The sequence below is a fragment of the Ammospiza caudacuta genome, chromosome 5 (genome assembly GCF_027887145.1).
Source record: "Ammospiza caudacuta isolate bAmmCau1 chromosome 5, bAmmCau1.pri, whole genome shotgun sequence".
Taxonomy (NCBI): domain Eukaryota; kingdom Metazoa; phylum Chordata; class Aves; order Passeriformes; family Passerellidae; genus Ammospiza; species Ammospiza caudacuta.
In genome coordinates this window covers 74,408,678-74,427,242 of record NC_080597.1, presented here as the reverse complement: position 1 = coordinate 74,427,242, position 18,565 = coordinate 74,408,678, and the positions used below count along the sequence as shown (strand labels likewise).

The 18,565-nt window shown below is 43.9% G+C and overlaps 1 protein-coding gene across 1 annotated transcript in view; it reads right to left on the bottom strand.

The window, feature by feature from the left end:
* Positions 1 to 2,261: 2,261 nt before the first annotated feature.
* PRKCQ (protein kinase C theta) overlaps positions 2,262 to 18,565 on the bottom strand; it is a 58,237-nt gene continuing 41,933 nt past the window's right edge. Inside the window, exons 14-19 of the mRNA XM_058806158.1 lie at positions 13,396 to 13,487; positions 11,928 to 11,990; positions 8,145 to 8,283; positions 5,418 to 5,606; positions 4,755 to 4,883; positions 2,262 to 4,136 (exon numbers count right to left, since the gene is read on the bottom strand). Of these exons, the coding sequence (XP_058662141.1) occupies positions 3,981 to 4,136; positions 4,755 to 4,883; positions 5,418 to 5,606; positions 8,145 to 8,283; positions 11,928 to 11,990; positions 13,396 to 13,487 (768 nt within the window). The 3' untranslated portion in view covers positions 2,262 to 3,980. The remainder of the gene's footprint in view (positions 4,137 to 4,754; positions 4,884 to 5,417; positions 5,607 to 8,144; positions 8,284 to 11,927; positions 11,991 to 13,395; positions 13,488 to 18,565) is intronic.

Genomic DNA, 18,565 nt, shown 5'->3' with positions numbered 1-18,565 from the left:
GCAGAGATAAAATTTCTGTGTAAGCAAGGAAGGTAGAAAAGCTTCCTGAGCTCTGCACTGAGACCTCTGCTGGCCTCACACCACAAGACACATTTTGAGCCACACACTGATGATGATGTGGTGGCTGCAGGTGATGTGGCATCCCTGGAGTGCAGGAGCAGGTAAGGTCCCAGCTGGGATCTCTAATGTGGGTTTTATATGTCCAAGGTACAAATATAACTACAAAAGGAAGAGCAGTTCAACTGCCAGGACCCCCTCTTTGGAGTTGTGTTGTCAGACAGGGAATTCTGGTGACACCTTTGTACTGCAAGAGTGTCTTGTAGTAACTGGGCAAAGTTGTCTTTCCTTTCAGCACAGGCTGCAAAGAGCGTGGTGGGTGCAGAACAGAGCTTGGTTTTCTCTTCTGAATGCTGAGGAGCTGTGAGACCAACCCAGCTCCTCTTGGAGGTCTTTGCAGGAGTGCTGGAATCAGGGCTGTCATTGACAGGTGACTCCCACTCATCCTGATCTGGTGGATGCCAACAAGTAGGAATCCATACATCCACCAGGTGAGGCAGCAAGACTGAGAAAGGAGCACTTGGGACTCCCAAAACCTGAGCTGAAGCAGGTGGTGCTGGAGGTCAGGCCCAGATGTTTGCTGGTGCCATGGTCCTGCAGCAGTGCTGTGATCCCACAGGGCTCCAGAACAGCATGGAGCCTTCAGCAAACAAATAACCAAACCTGTCAGGCCCCACCTATTGTGATGGTATTCACAGGGGTACGAGGATGAGGGAAGAGATGAGGATCTGACTCCATCTTTCAGAAGGCTTGATTTATTATTTTATGATATATATTATATTAAAACTATACTAAAAGAATAGAAGAAAGGATTTCATCAGAAGGCTAGCTATGCTAAGAATAGGAAAAGAAGGAATGATAACAAAAGCTTGTGGGTCGGACAGAGAGTCCAAGCCAGCTGACTGTGATTGGCCATTAATTAGAAACAACCACATGAGACCAATCACAGATCCACCTGTTGCATTCCACAGCAACAGATAGCCATTGTTTACATTTTGTTCCTGAGGCCTCTCAACTTCTCAGGAGGAAAAATCCTAAGGAAAGGATTTTTCATAAAACATGTCTGTGACAATCTACTATGCCATAAAATGAATATTTCATGGAGGAGGGGAGAGAAAGAAAGAGAAATAAGGTGGAAATGGAGGTGCCAGGTTCAGCTAAGGCAGAGGAGCATCTCTGTGGGTACCTGGGCTCATTTCTGTATGGGTGCTTTCAGCCCTCCCAGGCTGATATCTCTCAATCACTGTCACCACAGGAAAGCGTTTGCTGCTTCCCACGTCACTCTTCACACCCCCAGGCACAGCTGGGACACACAGTGAGCACATTTGTGGTGCATTGTACCCACCTCCCCCTCTCCCTGCCCCCATCCCCAGTGGGTTTGTGGGGTTTTCAAGCTGGAGGTGCCTCACAGAGAGAAGCAGGTGCTGCTTCTTGTGGTTTGCATCAAAAGCTTCACACTAAACCTCACGCTGTGCCTGCTTTAGCAGTTACTCAAGCAGCTCCTTCACAAGTCATGCTTGTGGTTCTATGGGACCACAGCTGGAGTGCAGAGAGCCCTCCTTCTGATCACAGAGGTGTTAAAACCTGTTTCTCTTCAGTGACTTAACCACAAGAGGTGAGCCAGCACCCTCCTCCCTTGGTCTGTGCTCTTGGGTTGTCCCTGAATTGGAGTCAAGACCAAAATGCTCTTCCACTGCAAAGCGAACATCCCTAAAACTCTTCCAGGGATACTACCAGTCTTCAAATGCTTAGAAATGCAGTTTCTAGTCTGGATGAGGCTGGCCAGACTCCATCAGAGTCATGGACACACTCAGGCCCTCATGTGAATTGGCTCACCCTCATCTGGGTGTCAAAGGACCATGTCCTAAGTCACCCTCTTTTAATAAATACCTCTGCACATCTCCTTTGCAACCCCTCAGAGATACCAGACCCCACTGAGAGCTTTTTCACCTTCTGGTAGTGAAAAGGAACATTTCACTCTCTTCCTGGGTACCTTTGCACAGCACCAAATCCTTGGTCTAGATGTTGCCCTGTGGAGTAGTAGTTGTTCAAGTGCTTGCTGCTGATGTGTATTTATGGATCAAAATTCCCCTGGAGAATGTTTCCCAGACAGCACAGAGCCGTTTTAATAGCTTTTCTAAACACCTCTGTTCTTTGTCCCTATTGAATCACTTCAATGCCCATTTCCCAATTATACACAACATTTTATTAAACTGTACAAACAGCACTGGCATTTAAAAAATTCATGTCAACTGTTCTAATTAAACATGATGACCAGCTCCACAAACTGTGAGAACAGCTGCCCCCTCCTGCATTTCACACAGCACAAACAAGGATTTCATCAGAGTCACTGGACTGAAACCTCTCTCAGGGTGTTCTGCTCTTCTTGTTGACTTCAAGCCTTGCTCCTGCTGGATTCTGTGCCTGCAGCCACTGCCAGTGATATCCCAGCACTGCCTGCAAGGCTGCACTCATCCTGTTGGGAGCTCCAAATTGACAGCCTGGACCAGCAGAACCAGGAAGGCACCTCTGAAAGGGAACCAGATTTTGGGATAACTCACCTGCCAGAGCTTTTATTCTCCATGGGCTGGAGGCTGATGCAACAAAGCTCCAAATGTATGTTCTTCAAATAAATTCCAACACCAGCCTGAGAGACTGGCTAAGCCCAAGTTGATACAAAATCTTCTTTTTAGACTCTGACTTGATTTTGACGCAGCTTTTCATGGGTATCTCAGTGACAAGTGGTTTCACGCATCTCCAACCTCAGAAAACAGTGCACCTTTATTTAAAAGGATCCCATGATGAAAGGATCATGGAAAAGACATTTTTTTAAACCCACCCACATTCCCACAGACTGGATAGAACACACAGCAAAATGTCACAAGGTGTGGGTGAGGACCACCCTCACCTGAGGTGTCTCCTGCCCTGTGACCATTGTGTGCAGCTCATTGACCTGTGAGCTGGGACATCATTTACAGAAATAAGTAAATCAGCCTTTGCAGGACCAGTTAGCACCTTTAAACTTAAATACCCCAATTCTGGGAGTGCAAGGCCACATTTGCAATGCTTAAACAATGGTTTGAGGAAATGTTGCCTTTTTCTCATGTGGTTTTAGGGTAAAATGTCAGAAAGCCCCATTGAGATCTTGCCCTGAGTCTGGTGTGTCAGAAGACACTTAAAGCTTTAGAACAGGGTTCTTGAAACATTCTACAACTTCCCATCCTTCCTGCTCAGTCACTAAGTGTAAACCTCTGGTTTTCTGTACCAATCTTGGCACTCTCTTTGGTAATGATCCATTGAGATGTGGAATGGACACCTGAAAAAAGTCTCTTTGTCCCATGGAGAAAAACTGAATCCTAACACGTGTGAACAGCATTTCTAAAGGATGTAGGGAGCAAATTTCTTTCTTCAAAGCTGTGCACACTTTGGCAATTCTGCACATGTACAAGTGGAGGTTACCAAAGCATCCAACCTGAGTCTTCCCTGATACCCTCAGGCCTTGAGCAAACCACTTTTCCTTCAGAAGAAGGTGGGTCTGAGTCAGAGTTGCAGAAATGGGCACTGACATCACCAGAATGCTTAAATATATTAATATTTTCTTACAGAGAAACCTGTTGACTGAGTGTACAATAGTGGGGAACAGGTTTTGGCACCTCCTCATTTTCAAACGATTTCTACTTCAAGAACATTAGGAAGAGAGAGAAGAGAGACCAAAAGATACCACAAAGAAACTTTATCATCAATGAAGAGTGGGCTGGCATCTGCCATGGACTGGAGAAAGTCAGAAGCCTCCAGGCATGGTACAAACTTTCGCTGAGGTGCTTTCTTTCTGGAGGGTTCTTGATAAAAACAACCATGCACAGTCTTCAGCTGACAAAGTGCTACTCAAATCATTACAGAGAATTCCTTCAGTAAGGCAGATCTCAGGAAAATATTTTCTCCATTTTAGGGTTCACAAAAGAGAAGTTGCTGAACATATTTTGGTCCATGCTGTTAATCAGTGCTCTGTCAGCACAGGACAGTCTGGGTTTTTCATTTAGGAATTCCTTGTCGAAGTTGCTACAGTCACTTGGAGATTTCTTCAAGAAAAGAAAAAAAAAAAAGTTAAACCACTAATAGTCAGATCTTTATTACCATGGTACTGGCTCTGTCAGGCTCCTTCCTATGGGCTCAGCTCAACCTTCAGCTGGGAGCCAGTAAATATAAATATTGTAAAGGAGGCATTGAGCCTGTGATCCAGGAATTCTGCCAGGCAGGGATGTTACAGCTTTGTAACATGGCAGACTGAACTCACCAATTGCATAACAGTTGTGGAAGACTGTAAAATGAAAATATGATGTGCTTGTCAAATAAATTCTATTATTGTTATTAACAGGACTTTAATAATTTAACAAGACTGTTATTAATAGTCAGGATTATTCTGATGTAGCCAAACACTTGGTTTCTGAGCTGTTTTACCTTCAGCAGTGCAATGAAAGGCAATCCCTTCAGAATGGGCTGCAGTTCTGAGGTGAAGGGAAGGTGTTACCCTGCTGTAGTAACTGGGAAAGCAGTGAGTAATTTATGGTTTCCCAGGTGTGGTTGTGCCAGACCTGGGCTCGCAGCCACCACCAAGCAGTGCTGTGAGGATCAGCCAGTAGAAATACACGGTTTAGAAGACCTGAGATGGGTGGAAGTGAAAGAAGATCCATCCTTACCACTCTTGGTTTGAAAGGAGGCTCCATCCTTCTCTCTTCCAAAGCCTCCCAGTTGATTTCCCTGAAGAAGGCGTGCTGGCGGATGTTCCCTCTCGCCCCCAGCCTCCTCTCGGGCTCTCTTACAAAAAGCTGGAATGTTGATCCCATAGGTTAAATTCTCTGATGATAACACAGGCATAAAGCAGGGCGGAATGTGTAATTATCCAGAGAGGAGGCCATAATTGAGAAAATGTTAGGATTTTCTTTTCCTAAACAAGGAAGTTTACTGATTGGTATTTAGATGATTCTTACCTCTAATCCTGACAGATTACACCAGTACAGGGTGTTTGGGCAGAAAGATGGAAGCATGTGCCCCAAAAAGATATGTTCAACATCTCAGACTCATGTAACCCTTAGTTTGAAGTATTTTTCCCAGGAGTTAATGAGCTTTTCTCATTAAAACCTTAGGGATTGCTCTGCAAATAAACTGATCTCTGCAGGTATCTGTGAGGAGATATCAGGAGAAGGAATACACCCAAATCTCCTTATGGGAGAGGTGTGGTACAGGAAAGACAATGACTAAACTACATCTGTTCCTCTCTACAACAGCTGAGGATAAACAAATTGAAGACAAAGCAATAATTCTGGCAGAAAGGCTTTCATTTGATGGGTGTTGACTCTTACCTTCACCAGAATGTCCTTTGCATCCTTGTCCAGCCAGCGAGGGTAGAAGGGGTTGTCCATGCGGATGGACTGGAAAAGCTCCTCCTCATCTTGGCCATGGAAAGGGGATTGGCCAATGAGCATCTCATACAGGAGGACACCAAAGGACCACCAGTCCACAGAGGTGTTGTACTTCTGTCCCAGCAGTATCTGCCCAGAAAGAGGAGCCACAAAGGCAGAAATCAAATGTCTGACATGAGTTTTTCAGCTTCAGGAGGGCGGGCAGACCATGGCCTTGCCACAGCTGCTCTGTCAGAGGTGCTTCCCCCTGCCTGCAGCAGGAGCCAGAATTCTGCCACTGGAAATTTGGAGCCACACCTGGGTGCCAAAACAGTCCCTGGCACTACAGACAACAAGCTGCATGTAATTCTTACATTACTTGAACAAATCCTTGGCTACCAATGAGATCTCAAATGTAAAAGATGAGACGAGTCATCTTTAGCCTGCTCTCCAAGGGTTCAAATCAGGCTTGTGAAGTCCAAGAAGACAAATGGTCAGGAATCAGCATCTTGGGATTGATTCCAGCGACACAAGCTGAGTTTTAAATTACAAATGTGGCAGCTTAAAGGTACTTGGGGACTATCAGTCACTTAAAAGGGTGTGACTCTACCCCAGCAACATCCTCCCCAGGAAAAACATGAAAGGGGTTGCTGGTCTGTCCTCTTGCGACATCTTTAAATGGAGGAATGGGAATTTGTCCTCAGTCAGTCCCTTGGTTTGTTCACCAAGTTCTCAAACTTCCTCTCTGGAGAAGCAAAATTAATCTCACCTGCTTTTAGGTATCTGTTGTGGAGATATCTAGAGCTGGACCACTTATCACTAGCTCCTTTTATAGCCAAGGAAGGGAACTCATCCAGTTTTAAGCATCTAATTAAATATCTACCTGCTGTAAAATACAACCCCTGTGTGTCTCCTTTGGTTCTCAAAGAGCCTCAAAAACCTGCTCATATATAGATTTTTACATTGCAGATATCTAAAGGTTCACGTGATGACTGTGGTGCGTAGGACTCTTATCAGAATTTTAGAGCTGTAGAGGGGAAAATTTAATTTTGAGCCACAATCTTTACTGTTGAGCCCACATCTTGGTTGCAGTGGGATGCTCTACGCTCCATCTGTCTCCAGAAGGGGAGATGCCAAAGGGACAAAAAATAGATTTGAATATATGCTGTAATATATACAATGAGCTGTACTATATACAGTATGCTGTAATATATACAATTCTACTCAGAGCCAAAAAAAATAAAAATCACCAAGACCCCTTAATATATTTTTTTCTGGATCACTTGCAAACAAAATCATCCCAACCTTTCCTTCTGAAAAGAGAAATTATTTTTATAAGGCTTTATCTTTAAAAGTCTTAAGTATCTGGAAATTGAAATTGAAGTGTTTTATGGCACTCAGAAATAAAAGGGTTTATTTTGTTTGAAATTCTCTGGGACAAAAATAAACTCATTAATTTAATTTCAGGCTGTCTTTTTTCTGGTCAGATTTTTTTGAAAAGAAAAAAAAATTGCTTGTCTACTGACCCATACCCCCCTTATTTGCATGGCTGTGGCCAAGGTGCTGGGTCTGTAAAAATTTACAGCAGTGAAATACTGACAGAGTCCAGTGCTCCTGCCTGTGGCAGGAGAGATGATCCATAAACTCCAGAAGTGCTTTCAATTTGGAGATAAAATGTTTTATAGGCACTCATTGAATCCCTAAAATAAACATAGCGTAGAAATAAAACTCTGAGCTACTTCAGTTTTTCTCTTTTCTATAAAATAAAATCACATATAATGGATCAACTCTTGGCTTTTGTTTTTTAGGAGCAAAAAATAGCATTTTTTTTTCTTAAATAAAGGCATACTGAAGTGGAATAAAAGACAATTGCAGCTTGATTGCAGAGCACACTTACACCCATTCTTAGGCAATAGAAATCCAATTGATTTGAAGAGACCCTTGAGCCAGCAGTGGTGTAACCTCAGCCAGACTCGAGCCCTTAGTGCACAGTGAAGGACCAATGAATTACAGCAGAGGGAAAAAATACCCTAAAGGTTTTGACAACTCTTTGGAAAATACCAATATCCATCATGAAAACATGAAAATTACAAAATGGGATCTTGAAAGGTAAATAAATGGATTTCAGACCAATGTCAGACATGATGCATGGATGACTTGTAGGTTTTTCTCTGAGCTAAAAAAATATTTTCTGTGGCCACCTGATTAGTCAAAGCCACTCTATAGTAGGATCAATCATTGTGTGAAGCCATCAAGTTAAGGAAACTTTCTCTTTTCTGGAGACATCTAGTCCAAAACACCTAAATTTTCTAGCTTAAATAAAGAACAAGCTTATGTCTGGGTAAAAATTGAAATAAGGGAAAGGGCACAGTCAGCATTCCTCAGGCTGTGTCTGTCCCTCAATTTCAGGACCTCTTGGAGTTTCTTCTGCCATGGTCCAAAAAGAATTTCCATCGAGCATTCTCTTCCTTGGTTTAAGCCAAGTTCCACTTGCACCAAAAAATGAATTAGCCACAAAAAATATAAGCAATGCCAAACAGTAACACAGATTGAGCCACGCTGAAATCCAGTTTCTGGCCTGGAACTGCTCCTAACCAGGTTATTGCTCGTTGTAACCTCCACCACTGCACAGCAGTCATGTCTGGAGATGTTCCCTGTCCCACAGCGTTCCCTGTGCCCCACACCTACCTCAGGGGCAATATAGTCGGGAGTACCACAGAAAGTGCTTGTCTTTGCATCTCCAAACATGTTCTCCTTGCACATCCCAAAGTCGGCAATTTTGATGTGCCCCTCGTTGTCCAGGAGGACATTGTCCAGCTTCAAGTCTCTGTGGAGGAAGAGAAGAAAACAATTTCTTCAAAGTGTGAAGCACACAAGTTATTTCAGCAGGTTACACTTATTACACTCATTCTCTGCCTCTGTGTATTGCCTCCATGCTGGAAATACAAAGGAAGGCTGAGGGACAAATGAGGAACTGCTCTCTTGGGCTTCAGCATTCCCCTCCTGCATTTCTCTTGTTGCAGCACTGATTTATCTGATTTATCTGCTGGAGAGGACACAGAATCATGGAATCACAGAGTGGTTTGACTTGGAAGGGACCTTAAAGATTCCCCAGTTCCAATCCCCTGCCATGGGCAGGGACAGCTTCCACTATCCCATATTGCTCCAAACCCCATCCAACCTGGCCTTGGATACTTCCAAGGATCACATCACCCAAGACATCTTCTAAAAGCTGTTTCCTTCAAGGATGCACAATAATGAAGCTAAGAAGGGTTTTGTGCCAGCTGGTGCTTCTTCCCTAACACAGTCTGGAGAATGAGAGCAGGTAATTCTCACTCTCTCCTCCCCTGGGAATCTCAATATTTTCCCTGAAGCTGCTGCCAGATCTCCCTTGTAGTGCAGACTCTACAAATGCCACAAGAGGTAAGGACTCACAAGCCCTGCAGAGGGTCAGAATAACCCCAGAATAATCCCAGAATAACCTCAGAATAATCCCAGAATAATCTTAGAGTTCCCACCACTGCTGGGCTGCACCATCTGAACCCCAGGATTTAGAAAGCCTTTCACACTCAGCTGCCAGGCTGCTGTCTCAGTTTTCAGGCTCTCAGCTACTCTGGGAAACAAAGAGCCCAGAGAGAGGAAGAAAACAGAAATGGACAGAGAAGGAAATAAAAGCAAACGAGCTGATGAATCATGACCCTTGGTGGAGAACAAAGAGGTGCTCAAGTGGGAACTAACTGTGAAAGGAGAGAAAAACTTGTAAAGTAGAAAAAGCAGAAAGAAAGGAAGAGTGGCATGGATTCCATGCTAATTTTCTTAAATCTTTCCTAAAGGTTTTGTTTTGATTTGAGATAGTGACCCAGGTAAAATGTTTGGATCAGTGATGCTGCACTCAGCTGGGGATGTGGGTAGAATTTGGTTCACTTGGTCTTTGAGCACAGACATTCCTGCACTGCCTGGTTTGTGCTGGCAATCACTGCTCCTTCTCCCAAAGCACCCAGACACATTTGTGTGTCTTAATATATATATTTAAAAAATTATTATATATTAATATAATATATAAAAATAATAAATAAAAATAACAATTACACCCACATCTGAGGGTGCAATTGTTATTATTCACAGTAATTCAGGGCGTACACATATTTTGGCCAACAGGCCAAGTTGGATGGGAGCTGATCCTGTGGATGTCATCCCTGCCCATGGTGAGGGGGCTGGTGATCTTCAGGGCTCCTTCCAACCCAAACCACGCTGTGATTCTGTGATTTTCCACATTTCAGGCAAGAGGCCCAACAACAAGGCTACTGCAGGGACGCCCTCCCTCTGACAACTGCTTTACAATGTGGGGTTTTTCAGAAATGTCCCTCAAAGAAAGTAATTTTCAGTGCTTGATGCTCCTGGGATAATGGCCTGCAATTGCAGGGAAGGTGATTCTTCAGAATCTCTCTGTGCAAAGCTCCTTGTCCTGCTTGGGCCAGGTCCCCATCAGGGTGGGGGACACTGCAGTGTTTACACACTAAATTGTTGTGTGCTGCAAGAATATGGCCCCAGACAAAATGGGAGTCATCAATCAAAGAGAAATAAAGAGAAAACTGAGAAACATTTGCCTTCCAAGTGGCAGACACTCATGTTGTCACAATTTCCAGCTGGAATGACTTATTTTAGTTACAACGTTGAGATCAATCTCGGGCTGCCAGCACTGCTTTTATTCATCTAGTAGATTGAAGCAAAACAAAAAAAAACATCACCTACAGTTTCCTTTCATTATTTTGATGAGTCTTAAACTCATTGGCTCCAGGGACTGGAGTTTCTGCCAAAAAACACCTCGGCTCATTCGTTAAAATTTAAGGCAATGTTTCCAAACGTGGGTGCATGAGACAGAACAGCTGGATTCATTATTCTTACAACATCACAAGAGATGCAGCTTCAAAAATTATTTCTATTCACTTTCCTAAGTGCTTAGTTTGCTCTGACAGAGATACTGATGACTCTGTGGTCTCAGCTGACCTTGTTGTCATTGTTTTCAGTGAAAAAGGGAAAAGAGAGTAGGACTGGTTAAATCTTTTCTCTCAATGCTTGATACCCAAAGCAATATCACCAACTTCTGGGAATGAGATATTTCTCCCTATCCACATGTTACCCAGTGCCCAGATGTGCCAATTTTCCCTCAATTCCCAAGGTTCCAGACTCTAAGCACCCCTCTCCTTTCAGGAGGAAATGGGTCCCAAACCCCAGCACAGCACTGGCACAGTGATTCCAAGTAAAAATGTGAATTATAAATAAAATGTCAGCGTTAGGAGCTCTGCCATAAAGTCACCACGTCCTGCAGATATTTTTAATCAGATTTTCTGAGAAGACTGACTAAAAATAACAGACATGGCCAAGTGATTTGTGCACTTCAGAAAATTTTTCCCTTCACTCATGGAGAATAGTAATTAGAGACAGAAAAGTTGCTGAGGCCCCAGAGATCATCTTAGCTTAATGCCACTGATATTGATCTCATGTTTATGCAATCACCATCACTGGTCAATAAAGTCTATAAATGGCTCCCACATGAGTACTAATAAGAATCAAAACTCGTGTTTTAAAGGGAGAATGGATTGTGAGCAAGTCATCCACTTTCAGCATTTGCTCTAATGTTCATGCTACATGACAAACACTGAAATAAGCTCATTTTGGGCTCTGCAAACATCATTGCTGTAGGGAGCTTGCTCATTTATTTGTGACAAGTTATTTGTTTTCTGCTTTTAAAGAAGGCTGCAATGTAATAACTGAATTTTGCCATGAGGTTGAGCTTAACCAGAGCTCCCCAGAAATTCAGTTCCTCCTTTTGGCCATGGGAAATCAGACTGTGGCCTAATTTCTGGTAGAACTGGACATTTCCCATACACATTTTAACACAGGCTTGATGAACCTAAAAATGCCCTCTGCTCTCTGCTTATTACAAGAAGAACTTAACAGACAACTCAGATTCATGATGATGAGATGAATCCCATCTCCCCACTGTGCACAAAATTAATCCAAAATTAAGATATATCACTGTCTCACTGATTTTGTTACTAGGGTTGAGCTTGTCACCACTGTCCCAAGGTAACCAGCACAGCAGATGTACCAAATTTCTTGTTTCTGACTCGACCCTAATATACCTTGATATGTTGAAAGCTTAAACCAGGTGCCTGCACTGGGTGCTGTGTGAATGGCTCTGTGTAAATGCAAAATGTAAAAACTAAATCCCAATAAATCCATTTGTTTTACTGTTAACTGAAATAGAAGTGGGTTCTGAAAGAAGGATCAAAACTGCCTTTTCTACAGTCTTCAAAATAAAGCACCCAAACTATGTAGAAGGGAAATGTGCAGGGAATTGCAATGCCAGTAAGTACAGCCAAGGAACAGCCTCTCTGCTGCCATTGCAGGAAAAAGCAAAAAAGGTTTAGCATTTAGCATATTAATTACACTAAAGAGTAAAATTACCTGTATATGATGCCCTTGGAGTGGAGGAACTGGAGCCCACAAATTATTTCAGCAGCATAAAACCTGAATGACAGAAGGCACAGGTCAGAACAGGAGCTTCTTCCCAAAGGTTTTTTCAATTAGACCCAAAAAGAGAAAAACCTTGTCCCCACAAGAGCCAAAATTTCTTTAGGTTCCAGAAGGTTTGGAGTGTCTCCAGAAGGCTTGGGGTGACTGTGTTTTCCTGATGGGTGATGTGAGATTCCCAAAAGCAGGGGGAATCTGAGATGGGGAGCACAGACAGACTCCCTGCCCAGATTTATGACCTGCTTTTCAAAGAATCCTGGAATTCTGGAATTATTTAGCTTGGAAAACCCCTCTATCATTGAGTCCAGCCATTAACCCAGCACTGCCAAAACCACCACTAAAAAACCACATCCCCAAGTGCCACATCCACATTTTTTGAACACTTCCAGGGACAGTGATCCCACCACTTCCCTGGACAGCCTGTTCCAATGACTGAGTACACTTTCAGTAAAGAAATTGTTTTCTGGTTTTGAAAGCTTATCCATAATATGGGCTATCCAGCAGGCTGGTGGCCTTTCTCTGGAGTTGTTTTTTGAGCTCGAAGTCATTGTTCTCAGCACATTTTGACCCAAAGGTCAAAGAGGCCATCATTGTGAAGAATGAAAGTGCTGTCCCAGAAGTGAATGAAACCACAGGATCATATCCCACTCCAGTGTGGCACAGCTCTGCTCCCTCAGTCTTCAATGCATTCGCCCTTAACTCTGGATGTTCAAATTCATTTGAAAAATATCACCAAACACTGATTTAAAATATGGTGTGGGTTTTTTATTATTAAATTATTAAATAAACGTAATTCCTATAGTGGTTTCAATGTTGACTTTCAAAATACCTTTTGCTTGCAGAAGGATCAAAAGCACCTTTCATATATTCTAATTCTTCTATTTGCTTTAATCAAAGCTAAATACATATTTAATTCTCTGCTGGTATATTAATTTTTTGTTTAAATTTACCTTTTGTGCTTTTGATAGGTTTTCACCCCACCCCCTTGAACTTTAAGTGGGGAAAAAAGGGAAAATCCCATTACTTCTGACAAACAACAGCTTCACCTCTGACCACTGGGCTGGGAACCTCAGCTTCAGCAGGTCCTGCAATTTGGCTACAGGGTGTTGAAAAGCAGCAAGGTCATGTCTGAGTGAAACCAAGACTAAAAGTCTTCTGTGGGAGGGAGAAGAGGATGGGAAGTGACTCACTCCAGTCCCTCCCTGAGCTGGGAGAATGTCCTGTATGGGTCTGTTGAGTTTGGGGACAGCTGGGACAGAGAGGCTTCCAGCACAAGCATCATCCCCACTTTTCAGCTGGGCAAGGTGGAGAGAGGTGAAATAATCTGCCCAAGATTTCCTCTGCAGGGCAGGGGCAGAGCAGGGAATAAAATCAGGCCCAAAGGCAATGGTAAATGTCTTACGTTGCTCTGGGGAGGTCGAACTTGTGGCAGCTCTGGATGTGGAACATGAGGTCTCCTCCATTGAGGTATTCCATCACAAAAAAGAGGTTTTCCTAGAGAATGAGACAAGGAGATAATAAATAATAAAATCAAACTGCTCAGAAAACACTCAAAAAGAGGAAGGAAAGTGTTACTGTGAGGGTTTTGGAAAGAAAACAGCTTTTTTTTTAGATTCCTCATTTCTCCTCTTGGTTCCCTAAGCCCAAACTCACATTCCCTGCTCTGATTTCTATAAACACCACTAGCAAACACTGCAAAGCCCCTTCATAACCAGCTGGGGCCGTGGATTTTTACCAGCAGAGCTCCAGGCTCACAGAAAGGGGTCAGTGACTTTACAGTGCCCGTACAGTAGAAGGACAGATGGACAAGCTTCTAGTGGAAAAGGCAAAAATCACTCCCAGCTCTCCTCTGGTCCCCATCCCAGTTCAGTACCCATCCAGTGGAGTCACTTCAAGCTGGTGTCACCTGCATTCCTGCACAGCTTCTGTGGAGGCACCTGGGGCTGACTCTCTCAAGTCATCAGAGACACCAGCCAGACACAGCCATTTGTTCCAAGTACATGCTTGATTTTAAGCCTGAAAGCTGCTGTATGTAACTTGCTGGTGGGGAAAGTAATGAATTAATCATGTTTCTAGATACCCATTGAGCACTTGCATGGTCGAGTTGTTGTCCTCAGTTACAAGAAACCATCAGTTGTTCAACCAGGGCAGTGAAAAACTCTCCTCCTGGCACACAGAAATGATGGAATCTCTCTATATATCATGAGCAGAACTGATCACTGAGGTTTCTTTTCCAATCCTTGATACAGAATCATGGAATCACTGCATGGTTTGGGTGGGAAGGGACCTTAAAGACCCCTAAGGTTCCAACCCCCTGCCCTGGGCAGGGACACCTCCCACTAGACCAGGTTGCTCATGTCCATGACACTGATCCACTCACAGCTGCAAGAGCCAAAACTCACCACCAGAACCCTGCAGAAGCTGGTTTGGATTGATGCCTTCCACTCTGAATTGTCTCTACAAAGCAGAAAGGACACCTTTTTCTGAAGGAACGGATCTGCACACTGAGCTATGGTCCCAGTTTAAACTTCTGTTTTGGGAATCTCACCTTTTGTGCATAAGTGCAGGAACAAAACAAAATGGATGTGGTATTTTTCCCCCTCAAAGCCTCTCTCTGTTCTGTACACACCTGAAGTCAGTCATCTCTAGGCTATGCTATAAAGTTTATGAATATCTTCCTTGTGTTGCCTATTGCCCATTACATTTTTTCTGGGGGGCAAATAGAGTTATTTTCACTTATATTTTTAACAGTTGAAGGTTTTTATCCATAAAAAGTATCTCTGGCAGCAAGCCAAGAGCTGGCTATGTTCAAAAATCACAAAAGTGCTTGTTCATTTCAAACAACAGCTGTCTGCTCTAATTTGTGCAATTTCTTTAGCCAGATCCTCTTAATTACAGCACTCTAATTTAAATGGACTCACTGGAAACCCCACCTGTTATCCAACAAGCTCAAAGCCAGATCTGGCCTCCTGGGGAAAGAATACAAATTCCATCACTCAACCAAATGGGTGCAGGTTTTCAGTGTTTCTTGCACCTGCAGGGGGCTGTGCACATAAATGAGTTTCAGCAAGCAAAAAAGGCCAGAGGAAGGTGGGAAATTTAGTGAAGAAATGTATAAATGCTGGAAGCAATGTGAGCTCAGGAAAATACATGAACAGATGCTCTTTGGGAAGGTGCACAGGGAGGTGATGGGGTTTAGCCAACAACACACCAGCAACCATGTGTGTCCTGCTGGGACTGAAGAAACCTCATGGGGCTTGAAATGGGCCAGACTCAGCTTTAGGGGTCTGGGAAGGAAAAAAACCCCTCAGTTCCCCTGTAAAGTCCACTGATTTTGGGTACACCTCATCACACATCTCTAATTGTAGCCTGAAATCCTTGTTTATCCAGTAGAATGAGCAGTCATGCTCTGCTTGTTCATGGATTGAGCAACATCTGATGTACTTATTTAAATGAAACCAGGGACTCTGACTTGAAACTGGGGACTCTGGCAGCATCCTTGAGGGAAGAAAAGGTGGAGCAACCCCTCAGAATAATTTACATCCACATATACAAACCCTGTTGCTCGTTAAGTCATGGAGCTGGAGAATACAAACTTTACTCAGGAATGTTTAGTACTGAAGTTTATGATATATCAGGTGCTATAGAAAACTCTATTGAAAAGACAGACAGGATCACTCTGACTTTCCTGCTCTTGGAAGGGGTTTGGAAGTTCCCCTTGTTTCTTAAGAAGTGCAGATTCCTGGAACAGCTCATGGAAGAGAACTGGTTGAGATCAGCCCTACGTCATTGTGAGTGGTGAGGTGTAACCAAGAAAGGCCAAGTGCAACAACTTGCTGCAGTCAGCTTCCTAGGTCTGAGATCTGCAGAGCACATTAAATATGGGAAGTGGCAAAACCCGTTGTAGAAACCACCAAAAATTCAAGAGAGAGCTGAGGTCAAAGGGTCGGAGTGGCGGGGGGGACGTTCTTGCACACAGGCTCCACTTCACTGCCCCTTGTCCTGGGAAAGTTGGCTGATGGCTCCTGCCAGTCCTGGGAGGCTCTGGAGCCTGTCAGCACTTGGAGCAGGCAAGGGGGTTTTATCTGGTTGAAAATGTCCCTGCTCACTGCAGGGCAGCTGGACTAGATGACCTTTAAAGGTCCTTTCTAGCCCAAACCACTCCCTGATTCTCAAGGCTCTGCCATGCCCTTATCCCCTGCAGCGGTCCTGTGTCACAGACATATTTTATGAAAAATCCTTTTGTTAGGATCCTTTCTCCTGAGAAGCTGAGAGGCTTCAGAAACTAAATGTAAACAATGGTTATCTGCTGCTGTGGAATGCAACAGGTGCATCTGTGATTGATCTCATGTGGTTGTTTTTAATTAATGGCCAATCGCAGTCCAGCTGTCCCAGACTCTCTGGTCAGTCACAAGATTTTATTATCATTCCATTCCATTCCATTCCAGCTTTCTGATGAAATCCTTTCTTCTATTCTTTAAGTATAGTTTTAATATCTCATTTTCTTTTAACATTAATATATATCATAAAATAATAAATCAGCCTTCTGAAACATGAAAGATTCTCCTCTCTTCCCATGTTGGAGTTGCCTGCAAATTCAGCAGTCCTGCCTGTGGATGTTGAGCAAACAACAGGAATGTTGTTGCTCAATGTGAGACCCACACAGCTCTGCAGAAGGCTTGGAAAGAGTGTCCTGTTCCTCTGTCCTGCAGGCAGGTGACAGACAGAGTGCTGACCACCTGTGGGAGCATCCCTGGGTAGCAAATGCTCAAGCTAAACTTCTGGTCATGGTTCTGGACTCACACAACAGAAAAAGTTTGGTGCCATGACAGACCTCATGACCATCTTTTGTGACCACAGAGCTCAAGGAGGATTGTAAAGGCCCTTCCTTCACTCAGAGATGGACACTGCACCAGGGTAGTTATAAAATCATAGAAATTCTGAGCTGGAAGGGACCAACAAGGATCATCACAGTCCAACTCCTGGACACAGGACACCCCTGAGAATCACACCAGGTGCCTGGGAGCATTGTCCAAACACTTCCTGATGTATTTAACACCAGAATATCTGTAGGGGGATAGAATATAAGAAAATAAAGATAGTGTAGAAAGTAATCTCACCCCTAAGGAGCTGCAGCTGGGCCAATTATCAAAGATCAGGAACAGGCCTGACTTTAACAGGCCACAGCTGTAAGCAATGAGCAGAAGATGCTATAAAAGAGTGGGGTGGCTGGGTAAGAAGGGACCTGGAGTCAGTTGAGGGCTTTGTGAAGGAGAAAGAGTCAGTGCTGGGAGGAGCCGCCCATGAGAAACACCAAGAAGGTTTGGAACTTTTGTGACAGGAGACAACAGTATGGAACCCCCGCAATAAGATGACAATAAATATCCATATATCAGTGTTCCAGATTGCAATGCAAGATGTATTCTACTGCCATCTGTATGACAGATTACCTTTGTCAAGTGGGCAGTTTGCCTTATCTCTCTCTGAGTGCTCACAATCACTCCTCCCTTGGGAGGGGACATCTGCTGATAACAGCTATTGAATGTCACTGCATGGCTGATAAGAACTGCAGCTTCCCACTGGGAGATGTGTGCCCAGAGGGAGGAGCCAAGCATTCCTACCTGGATATAATCTGGAGATTCTGGAACACCAGCACGGCTTCTCCACTGGATTCCCCAGAGGAACAGCAGCTGCCTCTCCCACTGGATCTTCAGAGGAAGAATACATCCTTCTCTACAAATCCCCCTTGCTCCAACAGAACCACCTCTGACACTGCAGGAGGGCTGCAGGCACAATTCCAATGGGACTGCTGCCAACACCCTGACCCACAGGGTGTCAGGTTGGGTTCTGACTCTGTCAGTGTTGTTCTAGTGTACTGCATTGTTTATTTTATTCTTTTATTTTTCCTTTCCTATTAAAGAACTGTTATTTCCTGCTTCCATATTTTTGCCCGAAAGTCCTTTAAATTAAAATTTCTAGCAATTTGGAGGGGGGGGGGAGGGTTTACGTTCTCAACTTCAGTCAGGGGAGGCTTCTGCCTTCCTTAGCAGACTCCTGTCTTTCCAAACCAAGACAATCAGCCATTCTCTACTTCTAGGCCATCTCCCATCTCTCTCCATTGCAGCACTGGGAACAGGACAAACCCTTCTGTGGGAGGGTGAAGTGCTGCTCCTGCAGCAGACAGAGCCCTACAACATGAGGTTGTACAACACACAGACATGGCAGCAGTGTCCTGCACAGCATAACACAGCTCCTGCACACAAAATAACACTGCTCCCCAGTCTTGCCAGTGCTGAAAGCCTGGATTGCTGCAGGAACTCACTTCCCTGCCCTTTCAATCCCTCAGTGCCTGTGCTGAGCTCCTCCCCACAGAGCCACCTGCTCCCTCTCCAAGGCATGGCAGGGATGGGGTTAAACCAACCTGCTCTGCTGCACTGCTGGGAGAATGAATAGGCACTATCAGAGATGCTTTCAACTTTATAAACAATGAGTATAAAGCAGGCAGCATTTAAATGGATCTTTTGAAGGTACATCCTTTAATAGGCTCTTAAAGTCCTTTAACCAGCTGGAAG